The sequence below is a fragment of the Nicotiana attenuata genome, chromosome 8 (genome assembly GCF_001879085.1).
Source record: "Nicotiana attenuata strain UT chromosome 8, NIATTr2, whole genome shotgun sequence".
In the NCBI taxonomy this organism is placed as follows: Eukaryota; Viridiplantae; Streptophyta; class Magnoliopsida; order Solanales; family Solanaceae; genus Nicotiana; species Nicotiana attenuata.
Window position 1 is genome coordinate 22,694,759 of NC_031996.1, and position 16,011 is coordinate 22,710,769.

The 16,011-nt window shown below is 36.7% G+C and overlaps 2 protein-coding genes across 2 annotated transcripts in view; one reads left to right on the forward strand and one right to left on the reverse strand.

The window, feature by feature from the left end:
• The window catches only part of LOC109231558, a 9,721-nt gene extending 6,598 nt beyond the window's left edge, over positions 1 to 3,123 (reverse strand). The window contains exons 1-2 of the mRNA XM_019397218.1: positions 1,226 to 3,123; positions 57 to 416 (exon numbers count right to left, since the gene is read on the reverse strand). Of these exons, the coding sequence (XP_019252763.1) occupies positions 57 to 416; positions 1,226 to 3,123 (2,258 nt within the window). The remainder of the gene's footprint in view (positions 1 to 56; positions 417 to 1,225) is intronic.
• On the forward strand, positions 5,327 to 12,945 carry LOC109231056 (LL-diaminopimelate aminotransferase, chloroplastic-like; the record flags this gene model as incomplete). The annotated part of the gene is given in 6 exon segments (XM_019396592.1): positions 5,327 to 5,754; positions 9,036 to 9,124; positions 11,400 to 11,473; positions 11,891 to 11,958; positions 12,394 to 12,510; positions 12,883 to 12,945. Coding segments are annotated over 5 exon segments (405 nt in total), but the record flags the coding sequence as incomplete, so codon positions are not given.

Here is a 16,011-nt window from a genome sequence, read left to right on the forward strand (position 1 = left end):
GGAGTAGAGAAGTGAGGGACACATGATGATGATTGGAGAATGAAGCACTAAGAGACAAAGGAGCAGCAGAAGAAGCAGGAGCCTTCAAGATGGGTAGAGAACACACATAATCCTCTAAGTGAACAGGTAACTTGTGAAGTCTAGAGGACTTTCTAGTAGCTATATGAGGAGAATGTAAAGGAGAATCAGATGAGGATGGTAAATTGGAAAGGGAATCAGATGAGGATGGTAAATTGCAAGGAGAATCAGATGAGGATGGTAAATTGGAAGAAGGAGAAAGGGTGGCAGATTTATCAGAATTGGTAGGAGGAGGAGGCAGATCATCAACAAGAGGGACAGGTTGAAAAACAAAAGGAGAGGGTATGGAAGCAGATAGAAGGGTAAAGGGAAATACATTCTCATGAAACACCACATCTCTGGAAACAGAGATTTTCTTGGTAACAAGGTTAAGGACTTTGTACCCTTTTGTGTCACAGGGGTAGCCTACAAAAATATGGGGTGTAGCTCTTGGTTCAAATTTTGTTCTGTGAGGCTTAGGAGTGGTAGGAAAGCATAAACAACCAAAACTTCTAAGATGGGAAAAATTGGGTGCTTTTCTGTATAGGTATTCAAAAGGAGTTTTGTTTTTAAGATAGCTGGTAGGTAGTCTGTTAATAAGGTAGGTGGCAGTTAATATGCATTCTCCCCAATATTTGAGGGGCAATTTGGATTGAAACAAGAGTGCCCTGGCAGTCTCAAAGAGATATTTATGTTTCCTTTCTACCACTCCATTTTGTTGAGGTGTATAAGGGCATGTTTTCTGATGAATGATTCCCTTGGAATGAAAGAATTGAGTGGACTCAGTGTTGGTAAATTCTAGGCCATTGTCTGACCTAACACACTTGATTTTAGTTTGAAACTGGGTGCTGACCATAGACACAAAGGCTTTAATGATTTGTAAAGCATTGCTTTTGGAGCTTAAGAGGTGTGTCCAGGTACACCTACTATAATCATCCACTAAGGTATTAAAGTACTTAAAATTATCATGAGTGGGCTCATGATAGGTCCCCACAGGTCAACATGTAGGAGATCAAACATATTACTGGTGGAGCTTGTTTTCTGAGGAAAGGATAGCCTGGATTGTCTAGCCATGGGGCAAATTGAATAAAGGAAAGGTTGCTTTGAATGAAATTAGGCTGGAATTGAAGGGATACTCCTCATTTTCACAAAAGGTATATGTCCCAACCTGTTATGCCATATAAGATCCACACTGTTTGTACTAGGCAAAGTATATTGGAAAGCAGAACATTGAGTTTTATTGCAATAGGAAGTATTTACAAGTGAACATGGATGAGTGTGAGTGTGTGAAACATTTACAGGTGAGTGAGCATGAGAATGTAAACTATTTACATGACATGAAGTAGGGAAAACATTGCAGGAATTCAAAGGGACAGAATCTGAAGTTGAAACTGAGTTCTTTAGACAGCTGGAGCAAAGGAGATATAATCCATCCTTGATCTCACCAATCTCCAGAGGCCTCTTCATTGAAGGGGCCTGCAGAAGACATGAAGAATCAGTGAAGGCAACTAGGCTTTTAAGCTGTGAAGTAAGGCAATGAACAGAAATGAGATTATACTTGAAAGAAGGTACATAAAGGACTTTATGTAATACTATCTGAGATGTAAGAGTTACAGTTCCAATTTCTGTCACTTTCACTCGATAGCCATTGGGTAGAGTGATCAGCAAAGGATATGAAAGAGTTTTGGTGTGAGATAATAGGGATTTATTAAAGGTCATGTGATTGGATGCTCCGGAATCCAAGATCCAGAGGTCAGCACTTGGTGTAAAACATCTACATGACAGCAAACCAAAATCAATGGACAAGACAGAGGCAGAACAAGCGAAGATACTTGCAAAATTGGCATTTCCATTGGTTAGAGCCGGACTGGTGGTGTTCTCTCCTCCATTCCCAATATGAAATTGTTGTAGTAGACTGAATAGCTGCCCATACTGTTCCTTGGTCAGGTTAAGAGGAGAGTTCATGTTGTTGTTGTCATTACACCCTTGAGAGCTCATTCCATCATCCTTAACTGACATAGAATCAACTGGTGCACCATGTACATTTGCAGAAACTCTTTTCCCCTTATTGAATCTAGGATTAAAGGTGTTATTTTGGGGGTAACCATGTAACTTGAAGCACTTATATTTCGTATACCCTGGGCGTTTACAATAATCGCAAAACGGACGAGGCCTGCTATTCGGGTGATTCCCAGTTGAATAATTGGTCTTGAAGCCCTCATTTCTAGATGTATTGACATTTAAAGAGGTAGACTCCATTGTAGGCAGACTGATATTCCTAGAAGAATTGACATTCATAGATGCAGATTCCATCTTAAGCGAGTTGCTTGGCCTAACTTCCCTTTGTTTTTCCTCTTGGATTAGCAGAGAAAATGCTTGAGCCACTGATGGCAATGGATTCATCATCAGAATACTACCTCGCACAACTGTATACACTTCATTAAGTCCCATCAGAAATTGAGTCAGACGCTTGTCCTGTTCGGCCTTATGCATGAATTCCTTGGCTCCACAGGTGCACTTACAGCTGCATTGAGATTTGGTACTCAGATTGTTCAACTCTTCCCATAACCTTTTCATTTTTGTGTAGTAACCTGTGACGTCGAGTACTCCTTGTGATAAATCGTTAATTTCCTTCTGAATCTGATATAGCTTGGTTCCATTGGTTTGGTCATAGCGATCCTCCAAATCTGTCCATAACTCTGCTGCATCCTTTGCGTATTCTACGCTATCTGCGATATCTTTAGCAAGGGAGTTTAAAATCCACGAAGTAACCATATCGTCATAACGCATCCATTGACGGAAGGATGGGGAATCTGGTTCTGGACGTTTGCATTCACCATTGATGAAACCTAACTTATTTTTTACGGAGAGAGCGCGTAGAACACTCCTCCTCCAAGATCGATAACCAATACCGCTGAAAGGAGTCGTCACCAACATTGCACCTGGGTTATCAGAAGGGTGCATGTAAAAGGGACAATTCGGATCGATGTTGGACTCGGAAATGGGGGTAGCGATAGGACTACCTGCAGTAACGCCGGAATCATCTGCTTGATCGAGAATCGCCATGTGATAATCAATTTGGGAGAAGAAAATTGGCAAAATCGAAAATTAGGGCAAAAGAATGGAATTCCCAGTTCTGCAACAAAAAATTCACGATTCAACAGGAATCGAGCAATAGGATTTGATAGAGCAAAGCTCTGATACCATGTAAAGAAGAGAAGATCACAGAGGACCTTGAGCTTGAGTTTGAACTGCCATGGAGAAGGAGCAGAAGCTTCGAGATAGAGAGAGCTGAAAGAGGGAAACTTCTGGAAAATGAATTCTATATTATTTGTTCATCAAAACGAGTACACATATACATGAGTGAGGTCCTCCACTTACAACATGGACCACTAACTAAATGCCAACTAACTGACAGCTAAGCTAAACTAACATTTAACTAATAAGTAGCTGAGCTAAGCTAACTAACAGTGAGGGAGAAATATAAATAAAATGCACATAGCTCAACAAACATGTTACCGCATTTGTCAAGTTTGGCTAATGCGTAAGAGTTGGTACATTGTGTATCACTACTATCAACCTTTTTTGTTCTTGTTATGTTGAAGAAAATTTTTTATTGCCTATAGATTGAATGTAGTGTATAAGGTTTTTTGTAACCTATCTTTTATTTATTTTTATTTTTTATTTCTTCAAGTTAGAAAAAAGTATTCTTAGAATTTTTTAGTGTCCCTCTAATACAGAATTTTATTTGTTTCTATTTGCTTTTTTATAACTGCGCATAAATGATTAAGATTAGGGGTGTTCATAAAAACCGGAAAAATCGAAAACCAAACCAAACCGACAAAAAAAATCGATATTTTTTGGTTTGGTTTGGTTTTGGTTTAGAATTTTAAAAATCGATCAAATTTGGTTTGGTTTTGGTTTTAATAAAAAAAAACCGAAAAAAACCCGAACCAAACCGACTATAGGAGTAGCTATTTCAAATTTATTATTACACCTATATATATGTATATTTTTTATAAAGTTTCAAAAATTTAATGGTAAATGCTAATAGTTTGCACTTTTAGTATAGTTCTTTACCTTTACATTCTAGTATGATTTGAAATCTTTTGTCAAGTGTAAGAATCCATTTTGTGTTAAAAATAATAAATTTTTAATTGAGTCCTTAAATTATTCATCACTATTTGATTCAATTATCATCAATATATCTTGGTAAATAATAGATTCCTCAAAGGGCAATTGATTTGATAGTGTTACGTTAAAAATGTGGTCTCAGGAATATGTGTTTGATAGTGTATGTCTTATATTTAAGAAAAAACCGACATAAACCGAATCAAGAAAAAACCGACTTAATTGATTTGGTTTGGTTTTAATATTTGAAAAACCTATTTACTTGGTTTGGTTTCTTTTTAAGGAAAAACCGATCCAAACCGAACCATGGACACCCCTAATTGAGATTGTCTCATTGACCCTTAAGTTTTAAGTGATTGCTCAGATGAATTTTATTTCGTAACCCGAAGTGTTCGATTAGATATTTTTTACTTCTTATTAATATGATAAAGGAAAAAAAGCTTGAAATAGAAGAAGCAATTTTTTTTTTGGAATTAGGAGAAGAAAATATAGATTTGTACAGCATGAAGGAGTTAGGGGGCCAAAGTTTTTGATTTTCTCGGACCAACCACATAAAACAGAGAGAAAAAGAAAGAAAGAAGAAAATAATTACTTAATTGGAAGCAGCGGTACAAAAGAGGAAGAAAGGGGAAAGAGAAAAACATATTAGACTAAGAAAAAAATTATTTTAAATTAGAGGATCGAAGACAAGTAGAGATTTTTCTCAAATAGAGCTTATTTAGGGGATAGATAATTTAGAGGAAGATCGATGATAGAATTATAAAGGAAAAGAACAGTGAAAGAAAAAAACTAATGAAGGAAAACAATAGGAGAAGAAGCATATGTTGAAAATAGAATGCAGTCCACTTATTTAGTTTTAGTTTCTTTATTTTTACCATATTTTTGTCTTTTATTTAAATAGAAGAATTTGAATCTATCTATGTAGTTAATTCATAGGTAAGAATTCACATTTCTTTTCTTAAAGATGATCTAACTATTTAACTGAAGTTAGAAACAGTTTTTTAAACTTGATCAAACATTAATTAATTCTCAAAAGTACTTTTCAAACTAATTAACCAAAATAAACTGTTTCTGACCGAAAATAGTTTTTGAAAAAAGCACTCTTAAAAGAAAAAATTCTCAAAATAAGATGATTTTTGGATCTGGGCCAAAACACCCCTTTCTCCTTCGTGAAAACAAAACCAACAGACCCCTAACACCAACAACAGAGACGGTGGAAAAATCCTAGCCTTTTTCCATCCTTCCAAAAAAAAAAAAAAAAGAAATCGGACCTCCGTTTTTTTTTTTTTTTCAACAGAGAACACACTTTCTATCCCTTCCCGTTTTCTCTCTGATTTCATCGACTCACACACGCCTAAAAAAAAAAAAAAAAGAAAAACGAATTTTCGAAATTCAAAAGGGATTCTCAAATCTGAAAATTTCAAAAAAAAGAAGAAGAAGCTGTGGTTGAAAAATTGCTGCTGCTCGTTGTTCGGATCTGCCGGTCTGCTGTCCAGAGTTTCAGATCTGGGTTTGGTTTGGTTTAGCTGATTTTCCTTACAAATAGGTCAATCCTAGTCCAAGTAAGTATGTCCTCTTACCTCTGTATTTTTATACACTGTCATCTTAAGAAATATGGCTCTCCCAGCTGTTTTTTGCGTACAAGAATTTCAACTGAATTAGTACTCCCTTTGCAACGGTGCTTGAAAAATGCCTATGTGGAGAAAGCGGAAACATGTAGTCTCTCTTATGTAAAATAGCTCAACAAGAACAAGTACGCCTTCCTGTGACGTTAGAGAACTTAAGATATTTGGCACTTGGAAAGGTTTTATTTAGTTTTCTTGTTTTGTAGAAAATGGACTTCTGCATAGTCATTCTTTAGTTTGTTCAGCTATATTTTTACTCAGCAAGGTCGCATTGAAAAAAGAAAATCTAGTTTAGTTGTTGCCAATGACTTTTGTGGTCTGTGGTAACTGGATGGTTACCCCTTACCATATTATCATTTGATAAGAATGGTAGGGTAAAGTTGAGTTTTTTTAAAAAAAAATAATAATGTCAAAATCTGATATAGCCTCGAAATGGTAATGTATGGGTTTAGTGCAGAATTGTGTGAAAAGATGATTATATTGCTTTGATAATTGTCAAGTTCTTTGCGGCATTGAAATGGGGAATAATTAATTACAAAACACATCTATGTATCCAACACCATACAACTTAGACATTTCTTCATTTTACGTTTACATTTTTTTGCTTTATGTATATCGTTTTAAAAAAATAATTGTATTGCTTGACATGATAGGAATACACTTGCATCTAATCATTTAGCGGTCAATAATTAAGTCATTCAATTATGCAGATTGCACAACAATTTGAGCTTGTAATTTTTTCCTTTAAATTTTATGGTACTCATTATACATATGTTTTAATATTATATAATATTTCAAAAAGTCTGTACTAATTGACATGGAATACTCGTGTAGAGAAACTAGTTATGCCAAAAGAGGAAGTTTTTACTCTACCGCGTGGACCACCGGACCAAGAAGATAGTAATGCATTTGAGGAAAGAAGATACAAAATGAACCGGATAAATAGAGGAAAGACAAACTATTAGCGCACATGCAAAATACCATTTATTCTTGTAACAAAAAATGGAAGAGAATTAAGAAATGGACGATAAACAATAGACCTAATATCATATTACAAAAATAGGGGGGTATTGGGGGGGGGGGGGAGGATATGAAATCCACTACTTACTTTTTCTCCTTGCTTAGCACCATAACCACTGTAACCCTTTAATGTTGATAGGTCATGTGCTCTCTGCCAATGAGTAGAGTAAAAGAAAACAAAATCAAGAACAGGAAGTTGGTTATTGACTTAGAGTTCAATAAGCAGAATAGATTAAAAATACAAACTACTTGTCAAGTTAAATGGCAGTCCATGTAGGCGTGCTGAATTCTATCAACACAAATATCCAGAAACATGTTCATTATAGAACCAAACGTACATGACTTTTTCCAGTAGTCCTATCATCGGTCAACAGAACAAGATACGACATACAACAAAAAACGAAGTTTGACTAATAACAAAACACTACAGCGTGATAGAGACGTCAAATGACCCCTGAACATCAGAAACTGTATCCTATCTTTACAAAATTCAAAAACAAGGCTATCAGCATTACCTGTGCCATGGCAGAACTTATGAATTCAGGAATGGGCTCAGTAGTGTCACCAATTCCAAGGCTTATAATTTGAGCATCAGGGTGTTTCAACATGTGTGCAGATCTCCTTCTTGCGATCTAACTTCACCAAAGAGAGATTGTTTATAACTTAATTCCTATTAAGTAGGAGAGAATGTCTACAAAATAAATTTTAGTGTATTACTATAAAGTGTCTTCTTTCCCCTATTTCAAGATGGAAGCATAGAGGGGTAATGGCCGTATAAAATCAGCCAACCAACATCCAGCTTAAAAAGCAAATAATTTTGCTTCAGGGAACTAAATATGCTCGTTGTCTCATCGTAATTCCACATTACTGCTATATCATCTAAATTAATCTTTTATTTGCATGAGCACAAAAAAAATGTGTCCAATTTGTTCCAAGCAATGTGTCCAACGTCTTCTCTAATCTCCTACTACTAATTCAATATAAGAAGCATCTTTAATTGCAAAGTAGCTTAAATAAACAGATAACAACAATCAACTCAATAAAAAAGTACCATCTAAAATACAGACCTCAAGGAAAAAGATAACCAGCTTGAAGTTTAGCTAAGTTCTCATTGCGAGAGATCTTTGTCTTGTAAGCTTCAAGCAACACAGGAATTTTGTTAGCGCAGTCAAATCTCAAAAAATTGCATATGTATTTGAATGGACAAATACAGGTAAGACTAAGATGGACAATTGTTTACTTTTTATCATTGTCAACAGACAATTTTTGTACAATTATTTTAAAAACGTCACGCAGCAATTGTTTTGACTCTTCACTTTGCTTCTCATCGAGTTGAAAGCAATACACATGCAATCACAAACATTGATTAGTTTAAAGTTCTCAAATACCAATTTTCAAAATCTCTATTTGATCCATATTACACTGGCTCACAATCTACTATTTGCATTAATACAATTTGGCAATTCACCAGAAGAACACCTTTGACCCCCCCAACCCGTGCTAGAACAAGTATGACAATCCACATGTGAAGCGGTTCGCTATGTGTATCAAACAAACAAGTGTACGACAATCGTACTTGTTCCAGAATAATTCCATAAAATAATTAAAAGCGGTTGTAAAGTTAAAAATGCACAATATTTTTAAAACATGTAGTAAATTAAATAATAGGCCAATTATTAATAGTTTAAGTGACTGTGCTAGAACCACGGAACCCGGGAATGCCTAACACCTTTTCTCGGGTTGACAGAATTCCTTACTTAGAATTTCTGGTTCACAGACTTTTAAACAAAGTCGAAAATGTCCTCGATTTGGGATTTAAAATAAACCGGTGACTTGGGACACCATAAACTATTCCAAGTGGTGACTCTGAAAAAATAAATAAAATAATCCCATTTCGATTTATGTCACTTTAATTAGAAAAACTCCCCTTATATCCTCCTCGGGTGGTAAAAAAGTAGGTGTGACAATAGTCTAAAAATGTCGAAGTGCTAGTTAGGTATTAGGTTTTAACAAATCATAATTAAACTTTGTTAAACGTGCAAAGATCAAATTAGCAGATTAAAATTTTAACAAATAAAAAGCAACGTGCGTTAACGGAGCAAGGGCGCTCCTGCAAATTGGAAGAATAGGGTTCTTAAAACAGCTTTTTGGTTTTTGAGGGGGTGCTCTACTCCAGTGAGATAACGTGGTTTGTTCTAACAGAAAAAAATGGCAGCTATTCAGCAAAATTTTTCCACTTCAATCTCTTCATCAACTTCTACTTTATTGGGTCAGCACAAACTCCGTCTCAGGTACCAAATTTCATCTCCTGCGTTTTGTTTGATTTCTTAACTTAGTTCCAGTTCTATTTTTTTTTGTTGGGATAGTTTCAATTCATATGATTCTTATTTGAATCTTATAACTGCTTTCGTTATCAACATTGCTGGTTCTCTTTTGCTGGTAAGTATTCAATATTTAAGCATTAGCGAAGCAATAGAGAAGGAAGGTCCACTATACCTTCGAGCATTCTGACTCGCTTCAGCTTCAGCTATTCATTTTTCTTTATTTCATGGTAGAAAATTAGGTTTTGTTAACGATTTTTATGTCTGACCTTTGTTTTCTTCCTCCAAAGACCTGGGGAGAAAGTGTCTTTCTTTTGTTAGTTTCCTACCTGGTGTGGGGTACCCACATTGGGGGCCGCACCGCGTTAGGCCATTAAAGGGGGATACACTCATACCAAGATGTTTTCCATTCACAGGGCTCTAACCCGATACCCCTCGTTAAGGGCGGAACGATCCTATCCATTGCACCACAACCTTTGGTGGTGTGGTTAAATATCTACTTCTACTTGACCTAGAGAAGGCATATGACAAGGTCTCTAGGGACGTCTTTTGGAGGTGTCTGGAGGTGAAAGGTGTGCCGGTGGCTTACATTAGGGCGATAAAGGATATGTATGATGGAGCTATGACTCGGGTTAGGACTGTGGGAGGTGACTCAGAGCCTTTTCCGGTGGTTATGGGATTACACCAAGGATCTTCGCTAAGCCCGTTCTTATTTGCTCTGGCGATGGACGCACTAGACACACCATATCCAATGAGAGGTGCCATGGTGTATGTTGTTCGCTGATGATATAGTTTTGATTGATGAGACGCGAGGCGGCGTTAATGGGAGACTGGAGGTATGGAGGCAAACTTTAGAGTCTAAAGGTTTCAAGTTGAGTAGGACTAAGACAGAATATGTGGAATGTAAGTTCAGCAACGTGACGGGGGAAGCGGATGTAGAAGTTAGGCTTGACTCGCAGGTCATCCCCAAGAGAGAAAGTTTTAAGTACTTAGGGTCAATTATCCAGGGAGATGGGGAGATCGATGGGGATGTTATGCACCGTATAGGGGTAGGGTGGATGAAATGGAGGTTGGCGTCTGGAGTCCTGTGTGACAAGAACGTGCCACCGAAACTCAAAGGTAAGTTCTATAAAGCGGTGGTTAGACCGGCCATGTTGTATGGAGCTGAGTGTTGGCCAGTCAAGAATTCACATATCCAGAAGATGAAAGTAGCAGAAATGAGGATGTTGAGATGGATGTGTGGGCACACTAGGCTGGATAAGATTCAGAATGAAGATATTCGGGAGAGGGTGGCTGTGGCTCCCGTGGACGATAAGATGCGGGAAGCGCGACTTAGATGGTTCGGACATGTGTGGAGGAGAAGCCTAGATGCACCGGTTAGGAGGTGTGAGCGGTTGACTTTGGCAGGTACGAGAAGAGGCAGAGGGCGGCCTAGGAAGTATTGGGGCGAGGTGATCAGGCAGGACATGGCGCGATTTCAGATTTCCGAGGACATGGCTCTTGATAGGAACATGTGGAGGTCGAGCATTAGGATGGTAGGCTAGGGGGTAGTCGAGAGTTCTTCCCTCTTGGTACCGGGGAGTCTGTTAGAGTTTCGTTAGGTTTGTTAGCGGTCTTTGTTGTATTCACATTGGTGTTTTGCATAGTTTTGTCTTATTGTCCTTTCACTTATTTGTTTGGGTTATTTTCTTTCTGGTATCTTTTATTGTTACATGTCTTTTCTCTTATTTCTTTTCTGATATTACTGCCTTTCCTGTTGAGCCGAGAGTCTCCTGGAAACAGCCTCTCTTCCCTTTTCGAGGTAGGGGTAAGGTCTGCGTACACTCTACTCTCCCCAGACCCCACTAGTGGGATTTTACTGGGTATGTCGTTGTTGTTGTTGTTGTTGTTGTTGTACTGATTCTTGAATTTGACTCTTTATTTTTCTATAATTTGATGGTAGAGCATTTTGTTTTGGTTTTTATTAATGTTTTCATTTTGACTTACACGAAGCTGAGGACTCTCTTTATCCTTTATTGAACGAAGTATCCCCCATTTATAGCATTTACAGACTGGGATGAGTTTACTAGTGAGCGAACTGCCTGAGAATCTCATCTGTATTGGTTGTATATTCATGACTAAATGCGTTGATGAGAATGCAGTAAAAAACTACTGTTGCTTCCATTAATACTTTGGTAATCCTGAGTATTTTCATTCCTGGTGTATGCAATGTTTGCTAATATAAAGTGTGGATTAATTGTTGCAGGAGCCAGAATGTGTTACTGCCAGGCAAAACCGGTGGTATTGTCAGATGTGTTGCAACACCCTCTACGGAGACTTGTAAGCCTTTATGTTTAATGTTGTTTCCTAGTGCAAATTGTTTCACATTTTCTGGTTTTTTGTTTTTTTTTTTTGGGGGGGGGGGGGGGGTCAAAGGTGTTCTTCCGGTTAATACAAATAGTAGACTGTGAGCCAGTGCAATATGGATCAATTAGAGATTTTGAAAATTGGTATTTGAGAGCTTTAAACTAATCAATGTTTGTGATTGCATATGTATTGCTTTAACTCGATGAGAAGCAAAGTGAAGAGTCAAAACAATTGCTACGTGACGTTTTTAAAATAATTGACAAAAATTGTCTGTTGACAATGATAAAAAGTAAACAATTGTCCGTCTTAGTCTCACCTGTATTTGTCCATTCAAATACTTAAATTTCTTGAGATTTGACTGCGCTAACAAAATTCCTGTGTTGCTTGAAGCTTACAAGACAAAGGTCTCTCGCAATGAGAACTTAGCTAAACTTCAAGCTGGTTATCTTTTTCCTGAGGTCTGTATTTTAGATGGTACTTTTTTATTGAGTTGACTGTTGTTATCTGTTTATTTAAGCTACTTTGCAATTAAAGATGCTTCTTATATTGAATTAGTAGTAGGAGATTAGAGAAGACGTTGGACACATTGGTTGGAATAAATTGGAGGCATTTCTTTTGTGCTCATGCAAATAAAAGATTAATTTAGATGATATAGCAGTAATGTGGAATTACGATGAGACAACGAGCAGATTTAGTTCCCTGAAGCAAAATTATTTGCTTTTTAAGCTGGATGTTGGTTGGCTGATTTTATACAGCCATTACCCCTCTATGCTTCCATCTTGAAATAGGGGAAAGAAGACACTTTATAGTAATACACTAAAATTTATTTTGTAGACATTCTCTCCTACTTAATAGGAATTAAGTTATAAACAATCTCTCTTTGGTGAAGTTAGATCGCAAGAAGGAGATCTGCACACATGTTGAAACACCCTGATGCTCAAATTATAAGCCTTGGAATTGGTGACACTACTGAGCCCATTCCTGAATTCATAAGTTCTGCCATGGCACAGGTAATGCTGATAGCCTTGTTTTTGAATTTTGTAAAGATGGGATACGGTTTCTGATGTTCAGGGGTCATTTGACATCTCTATCACGCTGTAGTGTTTTGTTATTAGTCAAACTTCGTTTTTTGCTGTATGTCGTATCTTGGTCTGTTGACCGATGATAGGACTACTGGAAAAAGTCATGTATCTGGTAATGTTTGGTTCTATAATGAACATGTTTCTGGATATTTGTGTTGATAGAATTCAGCACGCCTACATGGACTGCCATTTAACTTGACAAGTAGTTTGTATTTTTAATCTATTCTGCTTATTGAACTCTAAGTCGATAACCAACTTCCTGTTCTTGATTTTGTTTTCTTTTACTCTACTCATTGGCAGAGAGCACATGACCTGTCAACATTAAAGGGTTACAGTGGTTATGGTGCTGAGCAAGGAGAAAAAGTAAGTAGTGGATTTCATCCCGCCCCAATACCCCCCCTATTTTTGTATATTAGGTCTATTGTTTATCGTCCATTTCTTAATTCTCTTCCATTTTTTGCTACAAGAATAAATGGTATTTTGCATGTGCGCTGATAATTTGTCTTTCCTCTATTTATCCGGTTCATTTTGTATCTTCTTTCCTCAAATGCATTACTATCTTCTTTGTCCATTGGTCCACGCGGTAGAGTGAAAACTTCCTCTTTTGGCATAACTAGTTTCTCTACACGAGTATTCCATGTCAATTAGTACAGACTTTTTGAAATATTATATAATATTAAAATATATGTATAATGAGTACCATAAAATTTAAAGGAAAAAATTACAATCTCAAATTGTTGTGCAATCTGCATATTTGAAGGACTTAATTATTGACCGCTAAATGATTAGATGCACGTGTATTCCTATCGTGTCAAGCAATACAATTTTTTTTAAACGATATAAATAAAGCGAAAAAATGTAAACGTAAAATGAAGAAATGTCTAAGCTTTATGGTGTTGGATACATATATGTGTTATGTAATTAATTATTTTTTTGATGTTATAAGGTATATACAAACGTGTGATAAGTTAAATTTCACCTAGTATTTGTTATAGATGATGTTCTAAAAGTATGTTTTATGATATTGTTGATATTGATCTCTCCCAGAAATAAATTTTAAAAGCATAAAAAGTTAGTTGTCAAAAATAAAGTCACACAAACACAAGCAAAATTTATCTTAACGAAACTGAATGACTAATGCTCGTCTAAGAAGTGTTCATTAAAGGGGAAGAAATGTACCAAAAGATAATTAAGAAATGTATGTCTCCCTCACCTACCCCCAGTTGAAATGAATCCTTTAGAGAGAGAGAGAGAGAGAGAGAGAGAGAGAGAGAGAGAGAGAGAGAGAGAGAGAGAGAGAGAGAGATTGTGTGTGTGTGTGTGTGTCCAACAAAAAAAAAAATCATGAGATCAAAATTGTGTCATCCAACATCCACCCACTAATCCAACATGTGATCCATACAATCCATGACTATTTATTTTTCATTCTTTCATAACCTCCTCCTCTTCGTTCCCCATATATATGTTAGTACTTGATTTTGGTAGATGAATCAGATCTTGTATTTAATTATATAATTAATGCAATTTATTATTTAGTAGATGAATTTGGTCTAGAGAATATTGCTTAAGGTAATAGTTGAAAGGGTAGTTAAAAGGTAAAAGAATAGCAAGATTAATCAACTAAGATTACATTTGACAATAACCAATAAGTAAGGAAAAAGAAAACAGAAAAATAACTTTAGCATGGTCAATAGAGACTAAGTGAAGAGGCAACGGGAGTAGAAAACAATAATGAAACATGGAGAGAAAAAATTAAGTACCAAGGGAGGAGCCCTTGTGGCCACAAACAACTGAAACCATTATTAATCGAACGGACAAAAAGAGCAAGGATACAAATGGTATGAAAGAGATCAGTTTTCCAGGTAAGGCTCAATTTATTCTTTTGGTTACTGACTATTTCTCCAAATGGGTTGAAGCGCAGGCTTACGAAAAGGTTCGAGAGAAAGAAGTAATCGACTTCCTTTGGGACCACGTCGTGTGTCGGTTCGGGATGCCTTCCGAAATAGTATGTGACAATGGGAAACAGTTCGTTGGGAGCAAGGTATCAAAATTCTTCGAGGATAACAAGATCAAGAGGGTATTGTCAACCCCGTACCATCCCACCGGAAACGGGCAGGCTGAGTCGACCAACAAGACCATCGTTCAGAACCTAAAGAAAAGGTTACAAGACGCAAAAGGAAAATGGAGAGAAATGCTGCCCGAAATCCTATGGGCCTACCGGACAACCGAAAGGACTAGTACCGGTGCCACTCCTTTCTCTTTGGTTTACGGAGCCGAGGCCTTGATCCCAGTCGAGGTGGGCGAACCCAGCGCTAGATTCCGGTATGCAACCGAGGTTACCAACCAAGAAGCAATGCTCACCAGCTTGGATCTTTTAGACGAAAGGAGAGAGGCCGCACTAGTTAGGATGGCAGCTCAGAAACAAAAGATCGAGAGATATTATAACCGAAGGGCTCGTCTTCGACACTTCAATATAGGGGACTTGGTACTAAGAAAGGTCACCCTCAACACTCGAGACCCTAACGAAGGGAAATTAGGACCGAACTGGGAAGGCCCTTACACCATTTTGAAGGTAACCGGAAAGGGTTCGTACAAGTTAGGAACGATGGATGGGAAAGAACTACCCAATAACTGGAATATAGNACTTTGAGCCTCTTCAGTCAATTGAACGCAGTTACTAACTGACAAAGAAAATAAAAACAAAAAGTAAAATGAGAAATTGAAAGTCAAGGAAGAATTCTTTCTCACCAGCTATCAAAAGAGTATTGTACCTTTTTTGCAAAAGCTGCCAGCAATACACCAAGAAATGGAGTTTCTTTACAGAAAAAAATAATATATGATTTGACATTGAAAAATAAAAGATGAAAGCTAAATTGATTTGAAGTGAAGATCACTACACTGGTGCACTTTATAAAATCTATGAGAGGATGAAAAGTTTAAATAACGGCTGAAAGCTTAAAAAGGAGAAAATAAATATGGGGTGTGAAAAGGGAGTCCGAAACTTTTTTGATGCTTTTTTGGACAAAAAGCACATTTTTAATGCTAAAAAAAAAATACACAAATAGGCACTTCGCAGTACTATACTGCAAATTGACTTAATGGAAATTTAGCCGTTAAGTTAATTCGCAGATAGTACTGCGAATTAATAATAAAAAAAATTTAATTAATGCGCAGTAGAGTACTGCGAATTAGTTAAAAAATTATGAAAAAAATTTTTTTTAGCTAATTCGCAGTACTAGGTATTTTTTTAATTAATTTGGCCCCCACCAATAATTAACTGACATAACAATAATTCAAACATATAAAACGTAGTATTGTACTGCGAAGTACTTAAAAAAAATTCTACACCTTGCCTTATTTAAAGGCGTTTCAGTTTTATCTAAATTCATTCAATACAAACTAAAACTTCCGTTCATACTTCTCTCTTCT